This window comes from Solanum dulcamara, chromosome 5, assembly GCF_947179165.1.
Source record: "Solanum dulcamara chromosome 5, daSolDulc1.2, whole genome shotgun sequence".
NCBI lineage: Eukaryota > Viridiplantae > Streptophyta > Magnoliopsida > Solanales > Solanaceae > Solanum > Solanum dulcamara.
Window position 1 is genome coordinate 67266983 of NC_077241.1, and position 26372 is coordinate 67293354.

Sequence of the window (26372 nt, forward strand, 5' to 3'; positions counted from 1 at the left end):
ATAAATTTAAATAGTTCCTTATGTATTAAGCCTGTAAATTGAATTTTCAGTTTTTCAATTTTCACACACAAAGTTTTACTAATTATTTTTTCACGTTTATATCAATATACCTTTTAAACTTGCTAGTAAATTATATTTAGACATTTAAACTACGATTTATTCTGATTGAGTACGTGACAAAATGTTTCTATTAGACACTTTCGATTGATTTTTTTTACACTCGTTTTCGTGAGTCAATTACATAGATGAAATAATCACTTAAAATACATCACCTCTCTTAATCATAAACATTAGCTTGATAAGTCGTAAAAGAACCCAAACTTATTCCAATTAAAGTTGATATGTATAATTAAAAGAGATATCATATTTCATTTGGTAATTAGCTTATCTATGTAGTAGTTGCATGAGAATATACATAAAAGCTTTTTCGAACCTTAAGTCGAAAGTGTATAATATGAATAATTTATCATATGTTCAAGTGCTCAATTAAAATATATCATAGTGCAAAAGTCTAAATAAATTTATGGATAAGTTTGAGAGGTTGACATATATTATGTTTTTTTTTTTAATGGTATGTTGTGACAAAATTTAAAAATAATCATAGAATAAGTTTCTTTTTTTTCCCCCTTCAAAATCTAATCAATGTCCAAATTGTGAAAAAGTAAAGGCAGGCAAGGAAGCTTAGCTTTGTTTGTACGCAAAAAGTGCGGTTTGAATAGTTTGGAGGGTATATCCACCTGCGGCATCCGAGTCAGGAAAACTCGTCGAATCAATTAGGGCTTCGAAAACCCTAAAGAGAGAGAGAGCTCGTTTTTTCCTATCCAAACGGAGAAGAGAAAAAATGGTGTTCTACTTCAAGGCTCGACCGGAAGCCGGTGACTACACCATCTTTATGGGTCTTGATAAGTACGAGAATGAAGAACTCATCAAATTTGGCTTCCCTGAGGACATCTGGTAAATACCCTTTTTCTGATTTTTGTTTGGTTTTGTTTTGTGTATAATTGAGTACATTTATTGGTGCAAGAGGAGAAATTTTTTGTGCTTTGAGGAATTTTGGGTTGAGTGGTATGTTTTGACTTTGTGTGCTTTGCTGTAAAGTTCATCTTTTTAAGAATGCCGATTACATTGATTTGTTGTTTTTGATTTCCCAATTTCGTTCTTCATTGTTGACTTTTCTCCTAATCAAGTATGGAGTAATTCTTTTTACCTCAAACTCTGTGAATTGTTTAGTGTATACAAATGCATAATTTTTTCCTAATTAGTATTGATCTTAGCATGTTGTTCCTTGTGTTTCGACTTGTTGTTTTTTGGCTCCTTACTGGTAGACTTTGCATGGTTTCCTTGTTACTTTGCTATATTATCTTCACTGTCTCCTTCTTTGTTCCTGGATTTGTTGTTGCACTTGAGCCGAGGGTCTTTCGTAAAAGCAACCTATGAACAGTTGTTGCCTACATAACCTACCTCCCAGACCCACACCTGGACCAGGCTAAAAACGATGAGATAGTGGTAAGTTCTGCCTACATTCTACCTTCCCCGGACTTCACTTGTGAAATTTCACTGGGTTTGTTGTTGTTGTAGTATTGATAGTTTCTTGTTTTATGAACAATCGGGCATATGTACAGATTCCAACACAGTATTTTCAGATTACAGAAATTTACCATATTCTGTTTCCAATCTTACATGTTCTTACATTCCCCTATAGCTGGAGAATTCTTATAGTATGCTTTTTAGCTTGTTGCAAATATGATTACTCTTGGAACCTCAAAGAGATTTTGCAAGGACATTGGCTAGTTTTTTTTTTTTTTAATTGACAAGCTAGTATTTTTATCCTAATTCAATCTTTTGTTTGATAAAGTGACTCTGTTGTTTAATGTGCATTATGCAGTGATTTGAAGCAATATGTAGTGTGTCTTGACTATCAAAAGTCAATTTTTGTTTTTGTATTTGCTCAGATTTTTCAACTCTTTAAGGATCTGCTTTTAACACATAAATTTGCGTGAATGTGTGTGACACAATCGTTGGCTTGATGTTCTTCAGCACTTCATTGGCCACCATATCTTTTTTTTACTTGCAGTGATATTGACTGCCAATTAGAACATAAAAATCCATAATTGGATCGGTTTTTAGAAGGCAGTCTTTCTTTGTATACATTCGAGTAACCAACTCCATCTCCATACAATACACTGTGTTTTAGATTTATGTCAATGTATCTTAGAATGAGAATTATTGCCTTTGAAGTCTGACAAAGCTTGTTGAACTAAGTAACCACACTAATAGAAAATGAAATATGTAGTTGTATTACTGTGGAATAGTTGAGCTTACAAAACTTTATAAAAAAAAATGGTTTAATGTGTCTTGGAATGTTAGGGGACTGAATTGTGGTGGAAAGAGGAAGCTAATTAGAAATATGCTGCACACATGGAAAGTTGATGTAGTGTATTTCCAGGAAACAAGCTAATGTGGGATATCACAGAGATAGTAAAGGAAGTATGGGGTAACAATTGGGTAAATCATATCCAATTGGAAGCCAGTGGGGACTTTGTTATTATGTGGGACAAACGGGAATGGGATGGAGAAATAAGTAGTATAGGCATGTATTCTGTTTCGTATAGCTCTGTGGGAAAGAATCAAGACTTCAGTTGGCATCTAAATGCGGTTCATGCCCCAAATGACAGACATGAGGGGGAAGAGATTTGGGGGGGGGGGGGGAAGTTGGTGCTGCTAAGGGTTGTGTGAAGGACCTTGGGTACCCTGTGCGGATTTTAACACAAAAAGACACCCCTCCGAGAAGAAGAATTGTAACATGTCTGACTTCTCTGATTATATTGAAGATATGGAATTGGTGGATCTGGAGCTGATAGGGGGAAGTTTTGGTGTGAACAAAAACGAACAGATCAAACAAAAGATATTTTTGATGTTTTAGACTATTTATAGGAGCAATAGATAGATGCTCAAGTTGTAAGTTGTATTACTTTTGAAGGGGGACACATATTTTGATGTAGTTACACCTGTGGATATTTAGATTAAATGTACTAACAATATTAAAACCTATTCCAACTAGTAGATATTATGTATATGGTTCTTTTTCTTCGTCTTATTTTTAGCTAAGTTTGCATTAACTCCAAGAAATTGTATATCTTTCGAGACAGCTTCCTTCTATGTAATTTTAAGTCTATCTCGTCCTCTTTTAAACACTTGCACTCACCCTAGTTTCACACCTACGGGTCGGTGCATGCTGATGCAGGTCATGACCAAAATCAACCCAAGCACACGCCGTCATTTTTTATCTCATTTTTTATCGTATCAAATCTTGTATGCCTGAACATCACTAATCTATCGGCCACCTGCTATCCATCAATTCAAGTAATCGGTAGCTCTATCCGTCCAAATTAGGGGGGAAAGAATTCATGTTGTATGTTCTGTGCTAGAATTTGAACCTTGATACTCAAGGTTGTTACCACCTCTAAGTCACCTCCTTAGGGGCCTAATGAAAGATCTTTAACTAAACTTTCTCCTTTGCTTTCGTGATATTTTTTGGAGGTTATGTGGATTTGATTTGACATCGTTTATTGTGTTGTAGGTTCCATGTGGATAAAATGTCATCAGCCCATGTTTATTTGAGATTGAACAAGGGTCAAACATTTGATGATATACCTGAAGGTGTATTGGAAGATTGTGCTCAACTTGTCAAGGCGAATTCTATCCAAGGTAAATATTTCTGTCCCGAAAATGTAGCACCTTATTCATAGGTGAGATATGGTTTTTGGCAAACTAGAATCCTCTTTTGGAGGAGACTTGAGACATTCTTCATGTGAAGCGGTTTATGTTTATGTTAAAAAGACTAATGAAGTTATATGTTAGTATATGCCATAGATTCACATATACTGGACGTGTGACCTAATACTCTTACATAAGTAGTTCTTGTACATTGTTACTGGATTAAGTGGGTGTTTTGGACATGCGATTATCATGATTTCAAATTTCAAATTCCAAATTCTCCAAAAAGCAGGATTTGGGATTCCAATATTTTTAAATGTAAAACTTGATCCGTAAGTTTATATTTTGTAAAAAAACACCCATTATTCTAAATTGTGCGAACAAAGACTCATGTTTGGCATGAAGAGATTGTCCTTACCACATGAAAGGATTATATTAAAGAATAGCACGTTTTGTAGAAGAGACAGTATCCTTAGTAGATTGGATAGGTGTTCTGTAACTGTTAGGATTTCATAGTTGAATATGCTGTCCTTTCTCTCTGTATTTATGGTTTTGGCACTATCCTAGTGCCTTTTTCTTTAATAGTCAAGTTACCATTCTCAAAAATATTAAAGAATAACTAGTTGATCTTTATAAAATTATGTGTATCTGAAAGTTTGTAATCACACACATTCCTTTATAAAAGGAACATAGAGATATGTGATTTATCATTGCGGCTCCTTAGGATATTTCGATATCTTATTTATGAACTATGGTTTGTTCATTTTTTAAGAATATATAAGAATTAGAGAAATTTTGATAGTTTACACAACTTGTGGGTTTTTCATGTTTATGAGAAAAATTACAACTTAAGAAATCCAAAATGCATGTCTAAACAAAACTTCAACTTCAAATCATGTCCAAGCGGGGTCTTAAGTCAATAAGAAGTTCTCTTTTCACATGATATCAGGACCTCTATGATTTTCATGAAGACTTGAGTAGCTTTTGCCTAAGGCTGCATACCCGTGTTAAAACTTCTCGTTCTTCCTCAAATTTGCTAGCATTGCCATTTTTGGTCAGCAGCAGCATTTCTTCTTTTCAATAGCCTTATATCTTTTTCTTCTAATCATTTCAGATTTACCTCTCTTTCTCACCTCTTCTAAGTTAGTATTCAATCTTTCACTGTCATTTTTCATGTCAGTCTGGTCAACTCATGCCACATTGAATAGTAGCATCTAGTCACTGATACGTCATCCTCAAGTCAAGGGATGTATTACTGTCCAGTCAGTTGAAATGTCAAAATATCCATCCAGCTTATATCGCCTGTCTAGTGGCACATTCAATTAGTCTTATCAACAACACATCACTATGCAGTGGTTCTCTCTAGTCAGCATCTTGGTAATGTCACATTACTTTTCCTATCGACGCTCCTCCGGCATCACATTGTTTTCTAGGGGCAAGTCACTTTCCAATTTAGATATATAACTCTAGTTGTTTCACCACCTTGAGTTTGAGGTAGTATGTCAATAGTCAAAAGGATCAATCAAGTTGCTTTTAGAATATATCTAGATGCACAAAATCTTCAAGTTCATTGAATTTAAGTAGGAGATGTTGCAGAATATTACATTATATGGACATCGTAGAATATTACGTATTTGACAGTAAAATATTTACTTGCCTTGAGAAATATGTACTACCTTGAATAAAAAAAGAATGGAAAATATTGCAAGTAACCTAGGAGTAACTATATAAAGAAGTTATTCTCATATATTGTTTCTAAATTAAAGCAATAAGTTCTTTCTCTATTTATTTTTTTAAAAAAAAATTGCACTACGGGAGGTCTACCTTAGAGTCACATATCATGGCTATTCATGTGCCTTGAAGCATATTTAAAATTTGGCATGTTTGGCTTGGTTAATTGACCCTTTTTCTAGTGTGTGGGGTTTGAGGACCTTAGTCAAGCTTTTCTGTCAATGGGAACAGCTACCAAATGTATTATTTAATTTTTATCTGTTGCAATATTACTGTCAGCGTATATGCTCGTGATTGTACATGAAATGCCGAATTTTTCATTTAAATCAATAATCTAGGTTTAAAGAATCTGTTGAGACTGCTGTTTGGGTAACTTTTCTCCTCTATCTTGTCAATTTTTTTAGATGACACCATCTTGGCAATTTAACCTCATTTTGGCAGGAAACAAGGTAAACAATGTCGATGTTGTTTATACTCCATGGCAAAACCTTAAGAAGACTGCCTCAATGGATGTTGGGCAAGTTAGTTTCCACAACCCTAAAATGGTGAGCATTTTCATGTAATTAACATGTTTGTGTTTTAACTAACGTGTGCGGATTTTGAAATTTGAATGTTTTCCTGTGGTTGTGGAATTTTTTTCTGTGGTGGGGGGTTTGTTTTGATTGTGGATGTGAAAGTTAACATATGTAATGATTCTTTCTTAGGTTCGTACCGTGAGGGTTGAGAAGCGAATAAATGAGATAGTCAATAGATTAAACCGTACAAAGGTGGAAAGGAAGCCCGACTTAAAAGGTAAGTTGCACATTCTGCATATTAGTTTTATTATGAGTAACCTACAAAGGCTTACTGAATTGTTTGCTGGAAAAAATAATATCTACCTAATTCTACTTCTATGCATGAAAGTTTCCATTTATTAGGACTTTCCGATGTCTGATGCACTTCGACAAATAATAGTAACAACATACCCACTATTTTCCCTCAAGCGGGGTGGGATGGGGTGGGATGGGGTGGGGTGGAGTGTACGTAGACATTAGCCCTACCTTTGTGGGGCACAGAGGTTTTTTTTTGGAAGACCCTCTGCTCAAGTAAATCGTATTTCAGAACAGGTTTGGGAAAAAAAAAACTAGAGTAAATAAGCTATGGTGAAAATTTCAGAGAAAGAAAAGTACTGACAACAAATAGTAAAGATATCCAAAGTAAAGGTAACAACAGTAGTAATAAAACTGAAGATATACGGTTGTGCTAGCAAATTAATAATATTACTGGTAAGGGAGCAGAAAGGTGATTCGACCTACTGCTGTTCTCTACCACTGGGAAGAGAGAAGCTGCTTGACTACTTACTAACCGTCTACCCTTATCCTTGACCTCCTTGCTTTCCTATTTAGTGTCATGTCGTCGGTGAGCTGAAAATGAGTCATGTCCCATCTAATCACCCCTCCCCAATTTTTCGTAAATACTAAGATTTTGAAACTTATCAAGCATTAGTAGCTAAACTTCTGATGTCCTCGTCAATTATACTGTCAATCTATTGAAGTTAAAACTTTGAAGGCTCCTGCTAGTTAAACTGGGTTTGATAAAGTGGAATATAGGGAGGAAACACATTATTTTCGGGTTAAAGGAAATATGGTTTCTCTGTAGTACTTTCCCCAATTTCCCCTTCCTCTAAATTAGAGTCTAGATATTTATCTTGTGCAACAGTTTAGGAGTGATAAACCTTCTTGTTTGTGTTTTTAGCTGAGCGGGAGGCTGTCAATGCAGCTGAAAGGGCGGAGAGGAAGCAGCAGCTTAGAGAGAAGGTAAGATTATCTTTTCTTGTAAAAAAGGGTTAACTATGCTTGTTAAAAGTTTGAAACAAGGGAATTTAACAGCACAATGCATGTTAATGTATTATGCTTCTGGGAAAATAAGATATAGTGGGGAAACGTCCACAGAAATAGAAGGCCTTAGCCAGTCTGGTTGACCTGCAAACCTGGAATCTGCACCTTATTGAACATGTGTAACCTGTCTCTTTTTAAATGTGTGGACCTGACTTGGTAAAAAAGACTGACGATGGCTAGTTCTATGTAGAGTTTGTAATCGGGATCCTATATAAGGACTAGACTAGGTTGTTGGTTATTATATTTTCCCACAATGATTGATATGACTATAGCCTATCTTTGCACATTTTTATAGTCTATAATTACTTCCCCTGGATTTTCTTAGAGTGATATAGTACTCTGGTGAAAATTGCTCGACTTGATACAAAAACTGATGTCCTCCATTAAGTATGGATTGGGAAAAGTCAAGAAAGAAAAGTTTGACCATTTTATAGCATTTTGCTTTTTAGTATCTTGTGCTTTAGGGTAGGTTCTTTAGTTTTTACTTCATGCCATGTTTTCTTTACTTTGTAGCTTTTCCTGCTGCTATATTTTCTTACATATGCAGTCAAACTTCTTTATCCAGCTTTGAATATTTTAGTGCATTCTGATATACATGTTTATCTCATATCATTTCCATTTTGAATGACCAGAAACGACGAGAGGATATGGATAGGCTTGAAAAGGAAAGACAGGCCGAAATGAGGAGCTACAAAAATTTGATGGTTGCTGATAAGATGACATCTAACAAAGACGTTGCGTCAGCTAACAAGTCCTTGCAAGAGCTGGAGGAAGACTTCATGTGAATGCAAAATCAAATGGATTTTATTGTTTCAATCGCTGCCTTGTCTACAAAATACTAAATGATAAGCTTCTTAAGAAGAATGCAGAGAAGAAAAAGGAAGAATAGGGGGCTGGGGCATGGGGGTGAGGTAATCTTTTGTAATGTTGTGTGTTCTTTTGAAACAATTATGGTCCTTACTTGAACATGATCATATTGATCTTTGTAGGCCTGAACCTGTTTGTTAATAAGGGGTATAGGAGAATATGGGTTTGGAGTTCAAGGAGAAGCTTACTTGTAAAACCAGTGTGTTGAATTTAATGATGATGACGACTTGTTATGATTAGGAGGTGCACTTGATTGATTTTCCTTTTCCTTTTTGAATTACATATTGAGTGCAGCTTCTTGTTAGTCAGCTTGCATGTGTCTCTTACCTGGTATATCTTGGAAAAGGAATGTTATAGAACCCCATGAGTCAATTGTTGGAATGGTAAGAAAAGACTCGGCCTTCAGTTTTTACTCAACATTCACTCTCTATGCTGCCTTCTGTGTGTTCCAGCTTTGAAAGAAAAGAGTGGATCCAATTACTTAATGGAAAAGTAGTGCCAACATTGACGCGACTATGATGGTGGTCTTGTCTTGCATTGGTGCCAGGGGATAGTTGTTCCTAGTTCACATAGGTGATGCAGTGTCTCAAGAGTTTTGTGGTGTACACTTGAATGGTTAGTCAGTCCTGTTGTGAAAAGTCTGAGATAGAGAGAAGATGAAAAGAAGGATGAGGAATAAAGTGCTGGTATTTTTGGGTCACTTTCTGGCTAGTGCAATATGTATTAATTTGCTAAGTAGGTGTAAATGGGTGAAACATCTGTACGGGTAGTTGAGTCCTTACTCTTTTCTACATCATGAAACATTCCTATGTGATTGATCGCTCAACAGGTTAAATACATCATACTTTATTGTTTCAAATATGAGCTTTACTTGGGCAAACGACCCATTTATTTATCTATGGGTCATGTCTGGTATGTAATCACAAATATATGAGTGTGTGAATGTATACATGATTGATACTTTTTGTCTTCAAAATATAAAGTATAAAATTCGTGTTGTACTTTTTTTATTAGACAATGTTTGTTTCACTCGATTTTTCTCATGAGGTTTTTAACGAGTCATCAAATAATGCGTATTACAAGTTATATGCTAGAAATTTTTTCCCACCAAATTTTTCTAATAAAAGTTTTAACGAGACATTTAAAAGAAAGTGTTATAAACTAATGGAATTATGATGGATGTCCATAACTCATAAGAAGTTCCACTATATTTCTCCATGAAGTATAGTTAATCCTCCACTACTCCTTACCACTATAAATTTAACTCTCACACTCTTTAATCTCCTTCATAATCTTTATAATTAATGCATTATTATGACAATCTTTTGTATTCCTTTTAAAAAAACTATTAGTATAGTACCCACGTTGCGCGCGAATGTTATAAAGTATAAACTTATGATTATGATTTTATTTATTTAAACATGTTAGATCAAATTTAATTAAAAATATCTAATTATTATCTTATTTTGCAATACAATATACCTAATAATAATTGAAGGAAATAAATTTTATATATAAATAAAATCATCAAATAACTTTTCGATATACTCCAAATATCATAATTAGATACAATAACTCGAAAGTATAAAATGATTAAAAAATAAGAATACTATAATTTAGAGAATATTTGACAATCTCTCAAAATAAGTTCTTTTAATTCTTTTCGTGTCTTCAATATTTTTTTTATAGAAGAAAATATATATGATTTTTATTTTTATCTAAGCAAAAATCTTAAGTGAGAATTTACTTTTCCATCATGTCAAAAATCTATCACAAACAAACTTTCTATCTCATAAAGATAAAAGTAAGATTTTAATAAATCTTTAACTTTCTCAAACCCTACCTATTAAATAACAATGACTATATTGCTGTTGTTGTTGTTACAAAAATATACAGTGCAATTATTAATTAATTATTTTTACAACTTAACTTTTGAATTTTAGCTTGATGTCTTACATAAGATTTATACTTTATTTTTAATTTCAACACATTCTCAAATTTTGTATCAAATATTTTCAATATTATTTCTCTTTCCATTCTTTGCATATCATTGTTGCATTATCTATTATTTAATTTCTTTTATGTATTCTTTATTTATTTTATCTTAGTGGTCAAATTATTTTAATGAATAAACTCACATTATAATTCTTTTATAGATCAATTTCTCAATTATGATATCTTAGTTAACTTTTTTCTTTAATAATATCATAGTTTATTTATAAATTTTGAATAAAAATAAATTTTAAATAGAAAAGTCCTTTGACTAATTTTATTATAAAATTTCTTGTTTGTTATTATTAATGAATATAATTATTTTAATATATGCAATAAGCATGAAAAAAATATTTCTAATATTATGCATCACATGTTAAAAGAAACTACATATGGAATATGGTTTCTTGTGATATTTATTGCGTGTAATAATGCGGGGAATCCGGAGGTTAAGAATATGTGGGTGAAGGTTTTAGAGTTGATTTAGGTTAGTTAATTTTTTATTTTTTATTTTTTTTTTGGGGGGGGGGGGGGTTATTTTATTATTATTTTATATAACTAAGATGAAGTGGAACAGTTGTAACCATCTCATAAGCTAAGTATTAAATTCAAATTTTAAATTTTTATCTTGGTGGTTGGTTAAAATAGTAACTCTTTTTTAGAAATCTATCTTTGAATTTAAAAACTCCTAAAATTACGATAAAGTGAAAAAATTCCAAATAAAAAATTGTCATGAAAATTCCTACTATTACGAAATGAATTATTTGAGATCTAATCTTTTTCTCCTATTTTATTTTTTCTGATTTTATCGTTTCCTTTTTGTTTTTCTTTATAAAATTTAAAATGTGCTTTATCATAACTCTTTGTCTCTCTCTCTATATATAAAGCAAATTAATATGTTATTAAAAATATTTATAAATCACTTTCTTATTTAGTAAAACCTAAATTATAAGAAAACATATTTTCTTTTCTTTTAAGCAATGTTAATAAAACTTAATATATTAGTTATGCGATATCAACTTTGTGCAATTATCTATTAGGAGTATATTGTGGAAATATGATTTCACAAAAATAGTCTCTCTAAACAATTTGTATTCAAGCACAAGTGTTTTAAATTTCATAAAAATAGGTCTTGAAAGTCATTTCTGAACGTGCGTTTTTAATTTTAGTAAAATTATTAATAACTAAATTCTAGCACAATTATCTTGAGCACTTAACCTTAAATTAATATTCATATTACTCTAAAATATTCGCTTATTTGAAATCAGTAGATTAGAATTTGAGTTATGAATTATATATATAGCTATAACTATCAAATAATTGTGTTTTTTATTTAAAAAAATAACAAAACTAAAGTAAGAATAATTTATTTATTTTCTAAAAAGTTTTGTAAATACTAAATTTAAAAAATAATAACTAAAATCTTAGCATTGCACTCAGTTAATGAAATTTAATGATAGAAATTCATCAATAATTTTAGAGGTATGGATATCAGCATAGTAATATGTGACGACCCCTTTTCGGGCCCAAGTGAATGTAAATGAGTCAAAGGTTCCGGGTTCGATACCCCATAGCTCTGCAGCGTGAGGAGGAATTAAGGTTCGAACTGGCTGATCCTGACATAAACAATGCTTGAATATGTGGGCCCAAAAAGGGGGTCGTCACATAATACAACTATCTGCACATCACAAATATTTGAACCAATTCAACACAAACAACAACAACAACCCAGTGAAATCCCACAACGTGGGGTCTGGGGAGGGTAAAGTGTACGCAGACCTTACTCTTACCAAGGTAGGATGGCTGTTTCCGGGAGACCCTCGGCTCAATATAGCATAAAAAGAGGTTAGATAAGGCTAAGAAGTTAAGAAGTTAATAAGTTCAAAGCGCTATGGTAAAGCAAATAACGGGAGCGATACAAATAAAATAGAGTAATCAAAGTACGGAAAATAATAGATAATAGCAGACATCAGAGAACAAGAAATTATAGTGTGCTAATGCGCCTACTAATACGGTAAACTAACGTGACTATGTACTAGCTTTCTACCCTAATGTGGGTCCTCTACACCCTCCTATCTAAGGTCATGTCCTCGGTCAGCTGCAGCTGCGCCATGTCCTGTCTAATCACCTCTCCCCAATATTTCTTCGGCCTATCCCTACCTCTTCTGAAATCATCCACAGCCAACCTCTCACACCTCCGCACTGGAGCATCTGGGTCTCTCCTCTTCACATGCCCAAACCATCTTAATCGCATTTTCCGCATCTTGTCTTCCACCGAGGCCACTCCTACCTTGTCCTGAATAGCCTCGTTCCTAATTCTGTCGTTCCTAGTATGCCACACATCCATCTCAACATTCTCATCTCGGCAAATTTCATCTTTTAAATGTGGGAGACCCTAACTGGCCAACACTTAACAAACTTAAAGAATTTTTATGTCATGCACCTTGTGTGATTTTTTCTTGCTTCCAACACAATATTTTATTTTGATCTTATATAATTGTTTTTCAAGTACCTATAACAATACAAATAAAATTAGACATTAAGAAGCCTCAACAGCAAAATAATCAAATAACCAAAAAAAAGTCAAAGGGAAGAAGCCAATAAATAGTTGATTATGAGGAACTATTAAAATAGTATTTTTACAATCATTTCAAATTAAATAAGAAACAAATTATCCACTTCAAGTGATATAATATAGCCTGATACCCTTCTTAGTATTTTTCTTCCTCACATAAAATTTATGCTCATATATTGCTTGGAAGTGTAATATATATTTGTGTGGTGTGCAATTGTGATAGCGGAAAATGAGAAATGGAAAGTTACTCAGACCTGATAGTGATAAAATAGGAGTTGTGACTTAGTAGTTAGTTAGAAAGTTGTTAGTTTGTTATAACTAAGAGGTTAGTTGTAACTAATTAGTAGTTAGAGAATTGATAAAATATCTAGGACATGTATATGGACACTTTAGGAAGTCTACTGAAATACACTTTTTCAATATTCTTCAATACAAAAGATGCCCTAATCTCTCTCTTCATTCTTCTTCCTCTCTCTTCATTCTTCTTCCTCTGTAAGTCTCCTTCACTTTGGTTCATTACTGTCTTCATCATGGTATCAGAGCGGAAGGCCATAGATATGGTCTAGATCGAGCTACGTGAAAGTCGAAGCTGTCGAAACCAGTGAAGAGAAACAATGGCGGAGGATCTGGACAACGAGCTGCCGGAGAAGCTAAGTCACAATTATCAACTGTATCTGAGTGCATCAGACACGTCCGGAGTGGTGTTGGTGTCTATTCAGTTAACGGGACCTGAAAACTACTCGGTTTGGAGTCGCTCGATGCGAATCGCCATACTAGGACGCAACAAGCTCGGATTCATCAATGGAACATGTAAGAAGGCTAATTTTGGTGTGAATTTGACAGATCTGTGGGAGCGATGCAACGCCATAGTTCTGTCATGGATAATGAATTGTGTGTCAAAAGAGTTGTTAAGTGGAATTGTGTATTCTTCTGATGCGAGTTCTGTGTGGAATGATCTGAAAGAGCGTTTTGACAAGGTGGATGGATCGAGGATTTTTCAGTTGCACAGAGAAATTGCAACCACAACTCAAGGTACGAGCAGCATTTCTGAATATTTTACGAAGCTGCGATTACTGTGGGCTGAGTTTGATAGCTTAGCCTCCTTTCCTGGATGCAATTGCGAGAAATCGCGTGATTTCGAGGAGTTTATGAAGAGACAAAAATTGTTGCAATTTTTAATGGGACTGAATGAGTCATATGAACAATCTCGAGGCCAGATTTTGATGTTGGTTCCACTGCCATCCATTAACCAAGCCTACTCTATGATGATTGAACGAGAGAGTCAAAAGGTTATGGTCAATGCGACTGGATCATCCATGAATGGAGAAATAACAGCTCTCATGACAAGTCGAGGAGGAAATTTCAGTAGATTCAAGAAGAATATGGATGTGCAATGTGATTATTGCAAGTTGAAAGGTCATCTAAAAATAGATTGCTACAAATTGCATGGTTATCCTTCAGATTACAAGTTTAAAAGGAAACCAAATGGTGTCAATCCTATTCACGCACGTGATGGAGATCCTAGAAACAATGGCTACCAGGTAAGAAGAGAAGAGCCTAAAGGAAGAGTGTATAATGTGAAAGAGGAAGCTTCTAAGTTTCCTGAAGGTATTAGAGGCACGAAACCTGATATTGAAGCTTACAGAGGAGTGGCTCTACCTCAGGGCAATTGCAATCAGTTAATGAGATTATTAGAGGATCCTTATCGCTACAATCGATTGATACAATTTTTGGACAAGGAACAGCAAGGAGAAACATCTTCAGCAAGCATGGGCAAGCTATCAAATGCAGAATCTCATAACATGGAAGGTAACATTATTGCATCCAATGTGACTGTACATGAGGAATCAGATACTATTTTAGCATGTTCTGTAAAAGATAAAAGGGAGGAATGGATAGTAGACAGCGGAGCTACGAATCATATGACATCTAATAAAGAGCTCTTACAAGAAGAGCATACTGTTATTACTGATAAACAGGTGCATCTACCTAATGGTGAGGTAGTAAATGTGACTCACACTGGAAATTGCGAAATCATTGATGGCCACACTATAAGCAATGTGCTGTATATACCTGACTTTAGATATAATCTTTTATCAATCGCCAAGATTACCAGGGAGTTATGTTGTTCAGTCAATTTCTTTCCTGAATTTTGTATATTCCAGGACCTCTCAAGTGGGAAGGTGTTGGAGATTGGTAGGGAGAAGGAAGGCCTTTATTTGCTGAAGCACAAAATAAAAGGAGCACAAGACAAACAGCAGCTGATGAGAGGATTGATTGCTACAAAAAATGCAGTAGATATTATGTTGTGGCACAGAAGAATGGGTCATGCTTCTGTTGGTGCAATGCAGAAACTTCTGGATATTGATCATGGTCATTGCAAACAAGTTTTAGACAAATGTGAATTGTGTCCTCTTGCTAAACACACTAGAATGGCTTTTCCGGTTAGTGAAACTAAATCCTCTGGTGTTTTTGATTTGTTGCATTTGGATGTATGGGGTCCTTTTCATGTTCAAACTGTTGATGGTTATAGATTGTTTTTGACTATTGTTGATGATCATTCACGTATGACTTGGATATATTTGCTCAAACTTAAAAGTGATGTTGTAGTAGTCCTTCGAAACTTTATACAGCTGATCCAGACTCAATTCAATAAGACCATTAAGGTGTTCAGGTCAGACAATGGATCTGAGTTTGTCAATTCAGAATGTGTGCAGTTATTTCTGGCCAATGGTATAGTACATCAAAAAAGCTGTGTCTACACCCCTCAACAGAATGGAGTTGTTGAGCGAAAGCATAGATACATTTTGGAGTTGGCAAGAGCAATCAGATTTCAATGGGCTTTTCCTTTGAAGTTTTGGGGGCATTGTGTATTAGGGGCTGTTTACATGATGGACAGATTACCCTCAGTTGCCTTAAAAGGTAAAACACCCTTTGAAATATTTCATGGTCACAGATGTTCCCTTGATCATCTCAAAACCATGGGCTGCTTATGCTATGCCAAGAAGCTGCCTTCAGGTGATAAATTTGATTCAAGAGTTGTGCCTGCAGTACACATGGGATACTCTTCTGTGACTAAGGGCTATGTGTTGTACAGCCTGGTGACTCATTCCTTTTTCATATCCAGAGATGTACTTTTCAAAGAGGACATTTTTCCTTTCCGGACCACTGCACACACTGGTCTAATCTTTCTCAATACTTCTACAGATCCCTTCATTTATGAGCCTCTTGCTACTTTCTCTGATGAGGTAATTCCTAATCCTGTCTCACTAAATAATTCTCCTACCAATGGTGTTCCTGTTAGTGCAGTTCCTACTGCTCCTGCTCCTGAACCTCCCATTGAAGTACCAACTGTTCGAACTTCTTCCAGACAAAGAAAACAACCCTCTTGGATGACAGATTATGTTTCCAACAGTGTTGCAACATCAACTCCATATCCCCTTTCTCATGTGCTAAGTCATGCCAACCTCTCCCCTTCTTATCAGCAGTACCTCACTGTTTTTTCTTGCACTACAGAACCCAAATCATATCATGAAGCCTCTTCAGATCCGCATTGGATCCAAGCTATGAAAGAAGAGATTCAGGCTCTTCAGGATAATCATACTTGGCAATTAGTTCCATTACCTCCAGGTAAACATCCTATTGGTTGCAGATGAGTTTACAAAGTCAAATTCAGAGCTGATGGTCACATTGAAAGATACAAGGCAAGATTAGTTGCAAAAGACTATAATCAAAGAGAGGGCCTTGACTACTTAGATACCTTTTCTCCTGTTGTGAAAATTGTTACAGTGAGGAGTGTACTCTCTATTACTGCTGCTTCTGCCTGGAACATTCATCAAATGGATGTGTATAATGCTTTATTACAGGGTGATTTGCATGATGAGGTGTACATGTCCCTACCTGAGGAATTTTCTAGCCAGGGGGAGTCACAAGGCTTAGTATGTAGGCTAGTTAAATCCCTATATGGTCTTAAACAAGCTAGCAGACAATGGAATGTAAAACTCACTGATGCACTACTTACCTTTGGTTTTCTACAAAGTGGCCTAGATCATTCATTATTTATTAAGAGAAAACATGGAAAGATTGTGGTGATTCTGGTATATGTTGATGATATGCTGATAGGTGGAAATGACCTGGAACTAATTGAGCAAACCAAGAAAGCACTGCATGCTAAGTTCAAGATCAAAGACCTTGGAATTCTGAAGTATTTCCTGGGAATTGAATTCTGCAGATCAGTGAAGGGAATATTGATGAACCAAAGGAAGTATGCCTTGAAAATGATTGAGGAAGTGGGTCTAACTGGAGCCAAACCATCATGGACACCACTGGATGCCAATGTTAAATTGACAACAACAGAAATGGATGAGGCAACAGGGGCAACAGATGATCCAATATTGAAGGACATAAGATCATATCAAAGATTAATTGGAAGATTACTATATCTGACACTAACTAGGCCAGATATTTGCTTTGCTGTTCAAACCTTAAGTCAATTTTTGCAGAAGCCAAAAAGGTCTCATATGGATGCAGCATTGAAGATAGTAAGATACATAAAAAGGAATCCAGCCATGGGAATATTGATGAATAGCAGAAATGAGAACAAGCTGACAGGGTACTGTGATGCTGACTGGGCATCATGCCCAAATACTAGAAGATCAGTCACAGGTTTCTTGATCAAACATGGTGAATCCTTGATTTCTTGGAAGTCAAAGAAGCAAACAACAGTTTTAAGAAGCTCAGCAGAGTCGGAGTACAGAAGCATGGCTTCCACTGTCTCGGAAATAATGTGGATTGTTGGATTATATAAAGAATTAGGTGAAGAATTGGAGATGCCAGTGGAACTTTTTTGTGATAGTAAAGCTGCACTACAGATAGCAGCAAATCCAGTATATCATGAGAGAACAAAACACATAGAAATAGACTGTCATTTTATTAGAGAGAAGATTCAAAAGGGACTGATCAAGCCTCTGTTCTTGGGTACACATGAGCAACAGGCAGATATAATGACAAAAGGGCTACACAGATCACAACATGAATATCTTGTTTCCAAGCTGGGGGTACTAGATATTTTTGTACCTGCCAGCTTGAGGGGGAGTGATAAAATAGGAGTTGTGACTTAGTAGTTAGTTAGAAAGTTGTTAGTTTGTTATAACTAAGAGGTTAGTTGTAACTAATTAGTAGTTAGAGAATTGATAAAATATCTAGGACATGTATATATGGACACATTAGGAAGTCTACTAAAATACACTTTTTCAATATTCTTCAATACAAAAGATGCCCTAATCTCTCTCTTCATTCTTCTTCCTCTCTCTTCATTCTTCTTCCTCTGTAAGTCTCCTTCACTTTGGTTCATTACTGTCTTCATCAGATAGGAGTTAATTTAAGTCAATTAGTTTTTTATTTATTTTAGTGAATTTGAATTTTACCATATTTATATCTGGTTAACTGTACATAAAATTAAAATTTATCCTATCTTACATTCAAATTAACTTTTTTTAAAAAAAATCAAGTTTAAAAAGAACAAAAAACCTAACAACCCACGTTTTTTTTTCTTTTAAAACTAAAAATATTTTTAAATTTCACCATTTACAGTTTAAAAATTATAATAACTATTAAATTGTGAATTATTTTTTAAAATCTGTAAAAATTAAAGACAAACAATAATATTCAGTTTGAAAATAACCACAGTAACGTTAATCTTACGCTGCCCCTTTGTTAATATTTTAACTTAAATTCAGGTACATTAATTAAAACTTATCTTTTGGTTTAAATTACAATAAGTTTTTAAGAACTACAAAAATTCATTTTCATATTTAAACATATTTAATTTTAATTTTTTAAATGACTATCCAAATTTAAATTTATAAAAAAGAAAGCTGTAAAAATTTAATTTGTCCTAAAATTAACACATAGATTAACCTTATGCTGCCACTTCACATAATCCTAGATTAGACTTTCTTTCTTTTAATTATATATAGATAAATCGAAACCTAGGAACTCACATTGTACTATTTATCTTTTTATTTATTTTGTCTATATTTCTTACTTGCTCTAATTTATAACAAGTTCAAAATTGATAGAAGGTACTCCTTAATGGTAATTATGTATTCTTTCAAAGGGGAATATGTGAAAATAATTGACCCAACCCGACCCGATTTAGCCCCAACTAAAATCCTGTTTAGCGGGTCAAGTTATATATATATATATATATACAAACTTCAAAACAACGCAAATTCATTTACTAACGCTGCTTCCAAAACCCTAAACCCTAGATTCTTGCTTTCTCTCCTTTGTTGTACCTTCACAAATCACAATAATGGCAAAAACTTTGGACGAAGAAACCGTCAAGAAGATCATTAGACAGGTTAGTCTTTTTGGGTTTATCTGTTTTTTTTTTAAAAATAATAATTCATTCTCACTGTATCTTCTGTTATCATCATAGCACCATTTTGTCTTATCGGATTTTGCTTTTTCCAACCATTTTTCTTGAAGGTTGAGTTTTACTTCAGTGATAGTAATCTCCCAAAAGATGGGTTTCTCAGGAAAACTGTGGAAGAAAGCGAAGATGGGTGTATCCTTTCTTAACCACATGTACTCTAATCTTACTGTTTACTCCATTATTTTTGGATCCATGTTGATTTTTTTTTTGTCATTTGTACTATAGGTTAAATCTTTTAACCAAAAAAATGATGAAAAAGATAAGATAAGAGTTGTTGAGGTCTTGGATGAATGTGGTTGTTCTTTTGAATAAGTTGTTTGTTGACAGGAAGTATATGCACAAGGACTTGTATGTTTATAAACTCAACTAACTATGGAGGTTTTATGGTTTTGTCACTAAAATGTACTTAATACTTAACCAAACGCCAAATAGTGGTAAGTTTAGCTTTGACTTATTTGACATTTCTGCTAAAGATGAACTCTTTAACCTTAAGAATTAGTCCCTCCGTTTCGATTTGTATCTAATGTTTGGCGTGAATTGTGACATAGAATTTTCAATTTTTTTGAAATAAGAGTTACATATTTAGAAACTACATAAAAAGTACCATAAGTCACAATGGTCAACAATTCAAAATCTTTAGAAGTATTTGAAAAAGTTCGGTTAAAAAAATATAATTTGACTGTCAAGATAGTAACTAAGACAAACAAATTGAAACAGAGAGAGTATTAAAAAGTATAGGTAGAATCATTGAGGTTTTGGAAGAATGTTGTTGATAATGTGATCAGTAAGTTTTGCAAGTCTTTTGAAATCTAGGAAGCATATGCACAACATCACAAGGATTTGTACATTTTCTGAACTCACCTAAAACATGGAATTGTATGCATTTCTGGATAACTCTGTTGGTGCCAAACCAGATATTGGAGGAGAGCTGTAGTAACTAGACTGGCAAAATAAAACCAGTTAATTTTCAAAGAATCCTCGTCATACTGGGTGCTGGAGTGAAACGGATCCAAATGTATAATAGGGCTTGCTTTGTTGTATGTTTGTGTGGATAAAATGTATTGTAGCACTTAACTAAATCTTTTTAGTGGTCAGTTTAGCTTTGATATGTTCGTTTTCACGGATGAGGTCTCACTTGGATTTGGGGGTGGCAAAGACAGAAGATATATCAGATGATACTGTACAATCTGTTGCTGAAGCTTTAAAAGCTTCTTCTTTTCTTAAGATTTCGGAAGATGGTATGTTCCTTGTTTGATTTTGCTAATTAATGTGTTGTTCTCTTTGATCACTTCTGGATGACATAATAGTGAGTTGGCTGACTGTACTTGGTGTATATTATAGGGAAGAAAGTTGGTAGAGTCAGTGCGCTTGCGAAGCCTGAGGAGGTTATTGAACAAATTGATGTTAGGACGGTTGCTGCATCCCCATTGGAATACAGTATTAAGCTTGAAGATGTGGAGTCTTTCTTTGGTCAGCATGGCAAGGTAATATCTGTAACCTTGATCTTGCCTTACTTTTCAAGGGTTGTTCTTGCTTTACCTATGATGAAATTCGGTATCTCTGTTCTATTTGTAAAACTGATAACTATTGGTTAAAAAGGGGAAAAGAGAGATTAGCTGGGGTGGGGGGTGGGATGATATAGAAGATTAGAAATAGAACATTTCTGTTCTTGTTTCTGTTAAAGAACACTCTCAGCTTGATGAGCAGCTATTGAAATTGTTTTGGTGTTCCAGTACATTTTATATAGTATCCTTCGAGACATATAATTCTGCCTGACCACTGTGAAGTTTGCATTACTTGCATTGATATTATAAAATGGTAGCGAACATGGTAAATGTGTGCTGCCGGTCAATGATTTTTTTTGTTTCTTCTTTAGGTTAACAGTGTGAGACTGCCTCGTCATGTAGCTGACAAAAGGATGTTTTGTGGCACTGCTCTTGTTGAGTTCTCCAATGAGGAAGATGCGGCTAACATTTTGAAGAAAAATTTGGTTTATGGAGGAGTCGAATTAGAACTGAAACCAAAGTAAGTTTTTTGATTAGTAAGGTAATTTTACTAATGAAGATAAAATACCAGGAACAACAGTTATCTCTACTATCCTAGAAAAGCTGGGAGGGGATCGTATTATATCTGTAATGAACTCACAAAATCCAGCATTACACCAAAATCTTAAGGTCTTATGTCTTTTCTCAAGTTAATACTGTGTTCTTTTGCTTCGAAACATCTATGGTTCCTTCCCAACCAAATAGTTTATATAATGCAAAAGAGGGACAGTCTTCCAAATTTTCTTTTATGCCTTCCTCATCGACCGGTTTTGCCTTAAGTTGTAGCCGTTCCATCCAAGAATGCCTTTCAATTATTCCTCATAGATATTGCTGATCTTGGTTATTCAGGAAAGATTTCGATGTTGAAAGAGCCAATGAGGAGAAAGAAGTTGAGCTCAACCCTCCTCGTAGTGGTCCAAATGGTAAAAATAATTCGAAGTCTGAACTAGAGTGAGTATGATACTACTGCTAAGTAGTCCTTATTTGTTATTTTATTAGCATGTTTGGCATGTGGTTAACTCAATAGATGTGATGGTGGCAGCTATCCAAAGGGCTTGATCATTGCATTTAAGTTGAAGAGAATCTCTGCTGAAAGCTCTACAGAACAGAATGGTAATCATAAACCGGCTACTGAAAGCATAACTGCTCCCAAAACAGAAGGCAATGAAGATACAACAAAAGACAATGTTGAAGTGACAGATGAGAAAGTGACAGAAGATATTAAAGATGAAGACAATAATGAGAAGGGTAAGAAAAAAGATGCAGAGGATGGAAGTGGGGAGACTGATGTTCAGAATCCGGAAGTCGCAGTGAAATCCATGGACATTCCAACTGAAGATGATGAGCAAGCTCCAGCTGAAGAAAAATTATCGATTGCTGCTTGCAAGGATAACAAGGACATTGTTATGCGTGAAGACTTGAAGAGCGTATTCCAAAAATTTGGTACTGTGAAGGTAATTCTTCTTTTTTATTTGTGTGTTTGACACTTGTTCATTCTAATCATATTCATAGTTTTGTTCTATATATGTATTTCTTTTGATGAGTCATTTTGCTTTATAGATATGTTGTTCTTAGGGTCAATTTTTCATATTAGCTACTGCTGTTTCATTTTTATCCTTCTCTTGGATTAGCAAAATGAATGTAGTTGTTTTCTTCCTGCTTGGCTAAATGCCCTTTGTGCCTATTAAATCAGTTGCGATTAGAAGTATGGAGCAGTGTCATTCTGGTCTTGCACTCACCCAAAAAATAATGCTTACTAACTGCAAAATTATCCCAAAATTATTAGCAATCCAAATCTATTTACTCCTTCCATCCCATTTTATGTGGCACTGTTTGACTTGGCAAGGTGTTTAAGAAAGGGAAGACTTTTGAAACTTGTGGTTTAAAACAATCATTAGATATTTGTGCGGTTGTAAATCATTTCATTTAGGGTAAAAGGGGAATTATAGTGTTAATTTTTTTCTAATTATAGTAAGGTGACATTTTTACTGGGACAGACTAAAAAGTGAAGGGTGCACATAAAATGAGACAGAGGGAGTAATCTTATTAGCAGTTTGCATTAAGTTGGGGAATACTTTGTATCAAGGATATTATACCATGTTTTTCTGGTATCTGTCCTTATTTCCATTTGTATGAACTCCAAAATGGTTGTTTTTCCTGGAAGTTGTTTAAGATCATGATATCTATGTCAAATAGAACTGTAAATGCATCAGCAAAGCATAGTGTGACGTTTGAAGTTTCATGCTTTTCTTGTGCAGTTCATCGATTTCACTATTGGAGCAGAATCAGGATATATAAGGTTTGAAAATGAAGAGGCTGCACAGAAAGCACGTGCTGCTGGAGTGCTTGCTGAGGAAGGTGGCTTGGCGGTGAAAAATTTCATTGCTGCCTTGGACCCTGTAACTGGTGGGTGCTTTTATTCTATATCTAGAATTACATTAATATTATCAATTGTCCAATTCTTGTTTGGGAGAATAAACCTTTGTTTTTGACCTAGCACTTCATTTATCGCAATTTTACTTTCTTTAATTTATTTTATTTTCATTATTTATATCTCATCCTTTTGTGTGTGAATCACTTCTCTAACAAGATAGTTACTTGTGTGTTACTTTTTTATCAGGTGATGCTGAGAGGGAATACTGGAATATGTTCCGTAATAACCAACAGGACAAACGCCGTGACTTTAAAGGGAATAGGGGAAGGTAAGCCTTTAACTGTCTGTTGCTTGACTTGCATGTGTGGTCATAACTGATATTGTTATTCTGCTGGATTCTTTCTCAAAAAGCAGGTTAGGTTATAATGTTATATGATCCCACCACTATTTAGTGTGTTCTCAAAAAAGATAACAGTAAATAGATGCTAAGTAGCAGAAGAGCAAAAAATAAGAGGAATGTAGTGTTCATGTACATTTCTTGAGTATTTACGCTTCTGGGTTCTTTCGAAGCATATTAGGTTACTAGGACCAGTAGTATCACGAGCACAAATACCCACCTGCAACAGAAAATTAAAAGGAAAAGACTAGATGAAAGTGCATGCATGGATGAATGTTGAGATTTGATTTGAAAGTGGTATAGAGCAAAGGATTGACAACTTCTCTTTTAATGCCATCATTAGTCGTTTTGGAGCAGAAAAGCTATTTTAGATTTCTGTGGGCTTGTTTGTATGTTTTGCTTACTATTGTTATTATTCATGGACATAGGGGAGGAGGAAGGTTCAACAGAGGTGGGAAGCATTCACGTGGAAGGGGAAACGATTTTGGTGGACGCCCAAACAAATTCCAGAAAACTAGGTCATAAAGAATTTAATCTTTTTGTATCATTTACTATCAAACCTGTCAACCTATCTTGTTCCACATTACTACGATAATATACTTTCATCGTCGTAATGTGTTACTAATTTTGTGCCTTAATTTATGTCTCAATATCATAAAATAGTTATGTTCTCCATTTTCAATGTTTTGTTTGAATGTGTGTTAGAAAATAATAATAGTTAACTTTTAAAAAGATGGTAACTACACTTGTGTTTGGGTTTTGATTGAAAATTGACCAATTAGAATCAACTGACTTCATTTTAAATAGCGATTTTGTAACATCTTTTTTTACACTTTTAAAATATAGGGTTATAATACTAAATTCCTATATAATATGACTTAGTTTTAGATATATTCTTTTGTATATCAAAATCAAAGACATATACTTCTTAGTTCTTATATATTATGAAAATCCTACACTTACTAACTATTATCTATTTAAATTTAAAATAAAAATATTCAATTTTATGAAATTTTAAAAAGAAGATGAATATTTTCATTGAAATTTTATAATTCATGCCATCGACTAAAAAGGAGAATAAATATTGGGGGTGAAAATAAAAGTTTAAAATGAAAAGGGGGGTGAACCGCATAAGTGGCAAAAATCAACGGTTAGGATCTATTGGGCAGAGTACTTAGATACATATTTTACTGAGAGTCCCTACGTTAAAAATACATATTTTATTTTTATTTTAATAAATTAAAAGAGTATTATTAATTAAAAAAATATACGATTCTTATTATTAAAGAACTATATAAAATGGTACTTTCTTCATTTCAAAATAGTTATCATGTTTTACTTCTCACGAGTCAATTTATTAATTTTCAAAATTAAATTAGATGAGGAAGATGTTTTGCCATGAATGTTTATTATTTTTTTAGGAGTTCAGCTCTCAAATACATGTTTAACCGTAAAATTTTGGATCATACTTTTCAAATATTTGAAAAACAATAATTTTTTTCACTTTAAATTACTCACAAAAAGTCAAAAGCAACTTCAATTTGTATTCATGACCAAACAAAACTTCAATTTTTAAATTTCATTTTTCACTTTGAAAATAAGAACTTTTTTTGGTCAAATTTCACAATGAAATATGGTCAAACATCCACTAGATAAGTTTGATATTTGACAATTAATATTTAGATATTTTAAAAACTATATACAAAGTACTATAAATTTTAATTTTTCTCATATCAATATGATAAAAAATTATATCGTTTAAATCTCAAAAAAATAATTATGACAAATATTTTTTAAACAGAGACAATAATCGTCAAATTTAGAATTTTAAATCAGCATCAATAAAATTAATTTAATAAAATATACCTCTAATTAATATTTTCTTTTTAAAAAATATATCAAATTAACAAGGATCAAATAATATGAATTACAATCTTTTTATAGTTAAAGAGAGCAGTTGCTTTTTATACATTTTTGTCAAAAGTAAACTGTCATATAACGCAAGTATTGGTAATGCTTATGCAATTTTGGGAAAGCTAAAGCCACTATATTAGAAAAGAATATTCTAGAAGGTACAAAAATGTCATTTCACGATGTAAGCAACCCTAGCTCCTCCACACGTTTATATTCTCATATAAATATCCCCTAATCTCTATGCCTCCTTCACATTCCTCATTAACTTTTCATCAATTCAATTTCACCATATATGCCTCTCTTATCTTTTCTCAGTTTATGGTTTGAGTTTAAGGATGTCATAAAACTTGATGTTGCTTACTGCTGGTGTTTGATGTGTTAGATTTATCATCAACAACGGTTTCTCTGTATAAGAATTCGGGCTTCTGTAATATCTAAAACATGTTATAGATGCCCTTTGCAAAGATGATGGTTTTTTATGTCCTCTCTGTTACTTGTCCAAACGATGACTTTTTGCGTTATTTGGTGTGAAATCTATTGAAGTCGTCTGAACGTCTGAGTCCATGCGAAATCATATCTACTAAGACTTCTCTCGCGTGCTCAATAACCATCCTCCGAGAGACACATTGGATCTGCAATAAATTTTATATAGTGAAATCAATTCTATTAGATTTTACTAGGCCGAATTATGTAATATCTCAAAATACAAAAGTATGAGAAATTTTGTTTTGTTTTTCTAATTTGTTAGATGCTTTTAGTAAAAAAAAAATGTTTGTTTTAATCTCTCTTTATACCTCTTACTAACTTTCTTCCTTGCTTTAAGTGATGTTTATAATTACTGCAACAAATCTTCTTCAGATAACGTTTGAGCTGGGAAAGAAACTTGGGTGAATCCAATTTTGCAAAGTAATTATTGTCCCTTTTTATTTTATCTTACTTACAGTA

The 26372-nt window shown here is 33.8% G+C and overlaps 2 protein-coding genes across 2 annotated transcripts; both read left to right on the forward strand.

The window, feature by feature from the left end:
• Positions 1 to 631: 631 nt before the first annotated feature.
• LOC129889430 (uncharacterized) lies at positions 632 to 8431 on the forward strand. Its single transcript, XM_055964718.1, has 6 exons — positions 632 to 954; positions 3581 to 3708; positions 5890 to 5993; positions 6153 to 6240; positions 7183 to 7244; positions 7958 to 8431. The coding sequence occupies exons 1-6, from the start codon at positions 842 to 844 to the stop codon at positions 8108 to 8110; spliced, it is 648 nt and encodes a 215-aa protein (XP_055820693.1). The 5' UTR covers positions 632 to 841; the 3' UTR covers positions 8111 to 8431.
• A 10556-nt stretch (positions 8432 to 18987) lies between these two features.
• LOC129889431 (la protein 1) lies at positions 18988 to 24188 on the forward strand. Its single transcript, XM_055964719.1, has 10 exons — positions 18988 to 19123; positions 19252 to 19330; positions 20287 to 20436; positions 20540 to 20682; positions 21075 to 21223; positions 21592 to 21693; positions 21785 to 22196; positions 23001 to 23148; positions 23363 to 23444; positions 23942 to 24188. Exons 1-10 carry the CDS (start codon positions 19076 to 19078, stop codon positions 24036 to 24038), a joined length of 1410 nt encoding a protein of 469 aa, XP_055820694.1. The 5' UTR covers positions 18988 to 19075; the 3' UTR covers positions 24039 to 24188.
• Positions 24189 to 26372: the final 2184 nt, after the last annotated feature.

Excerpts from the sequence above, each read along its gene's own strand:
- LOC129889430 (XM_055964718.1), top strand. The coding sequence starts at position 842 with ATGGTGTTCTACTTCAAGGCTCGACCGGAAGCCGGTGACTACACCATC. Across the intron at positions 3,709-5,889 it reads CAAGGCGAATTCTATCCAAG|GAAACAAGGTAAACAATGTC; the intron begins GTAAATATTTCT and ends TCATTTTGGCAG. Across the intron at positions 7,245-7,957 it reads AGCAGCAGCTTAGAGAGAAG|AAACGACGAGAGGATATGGA; the intron begins GTAAGATTATCT and ends TTGAATGACCAG.
- LOC129889431 (XM_055964719.1), top strand. The coding sequence starts at position 19,076 with ATGGCAAAAACTTTGGACGAAGAAACCGTCAAGAAGATCATTAGACAG. Across the intron at positions 21,224-21,591 it reads GAATTAGAACTGAAACCAAA|GAAAGATTTCGATGTTGAAA; the intron begins GTAAGTTTTTTG and ends TTGGTTATTCAG. Across the intron at positions 21,694-21,784 it reads AATTCGAAGTCTGAACTAGA|CTATCCAAAGGGCTTGATCA; the intron begins GTGAGTATGATA and ends TGATGGTGGCAG.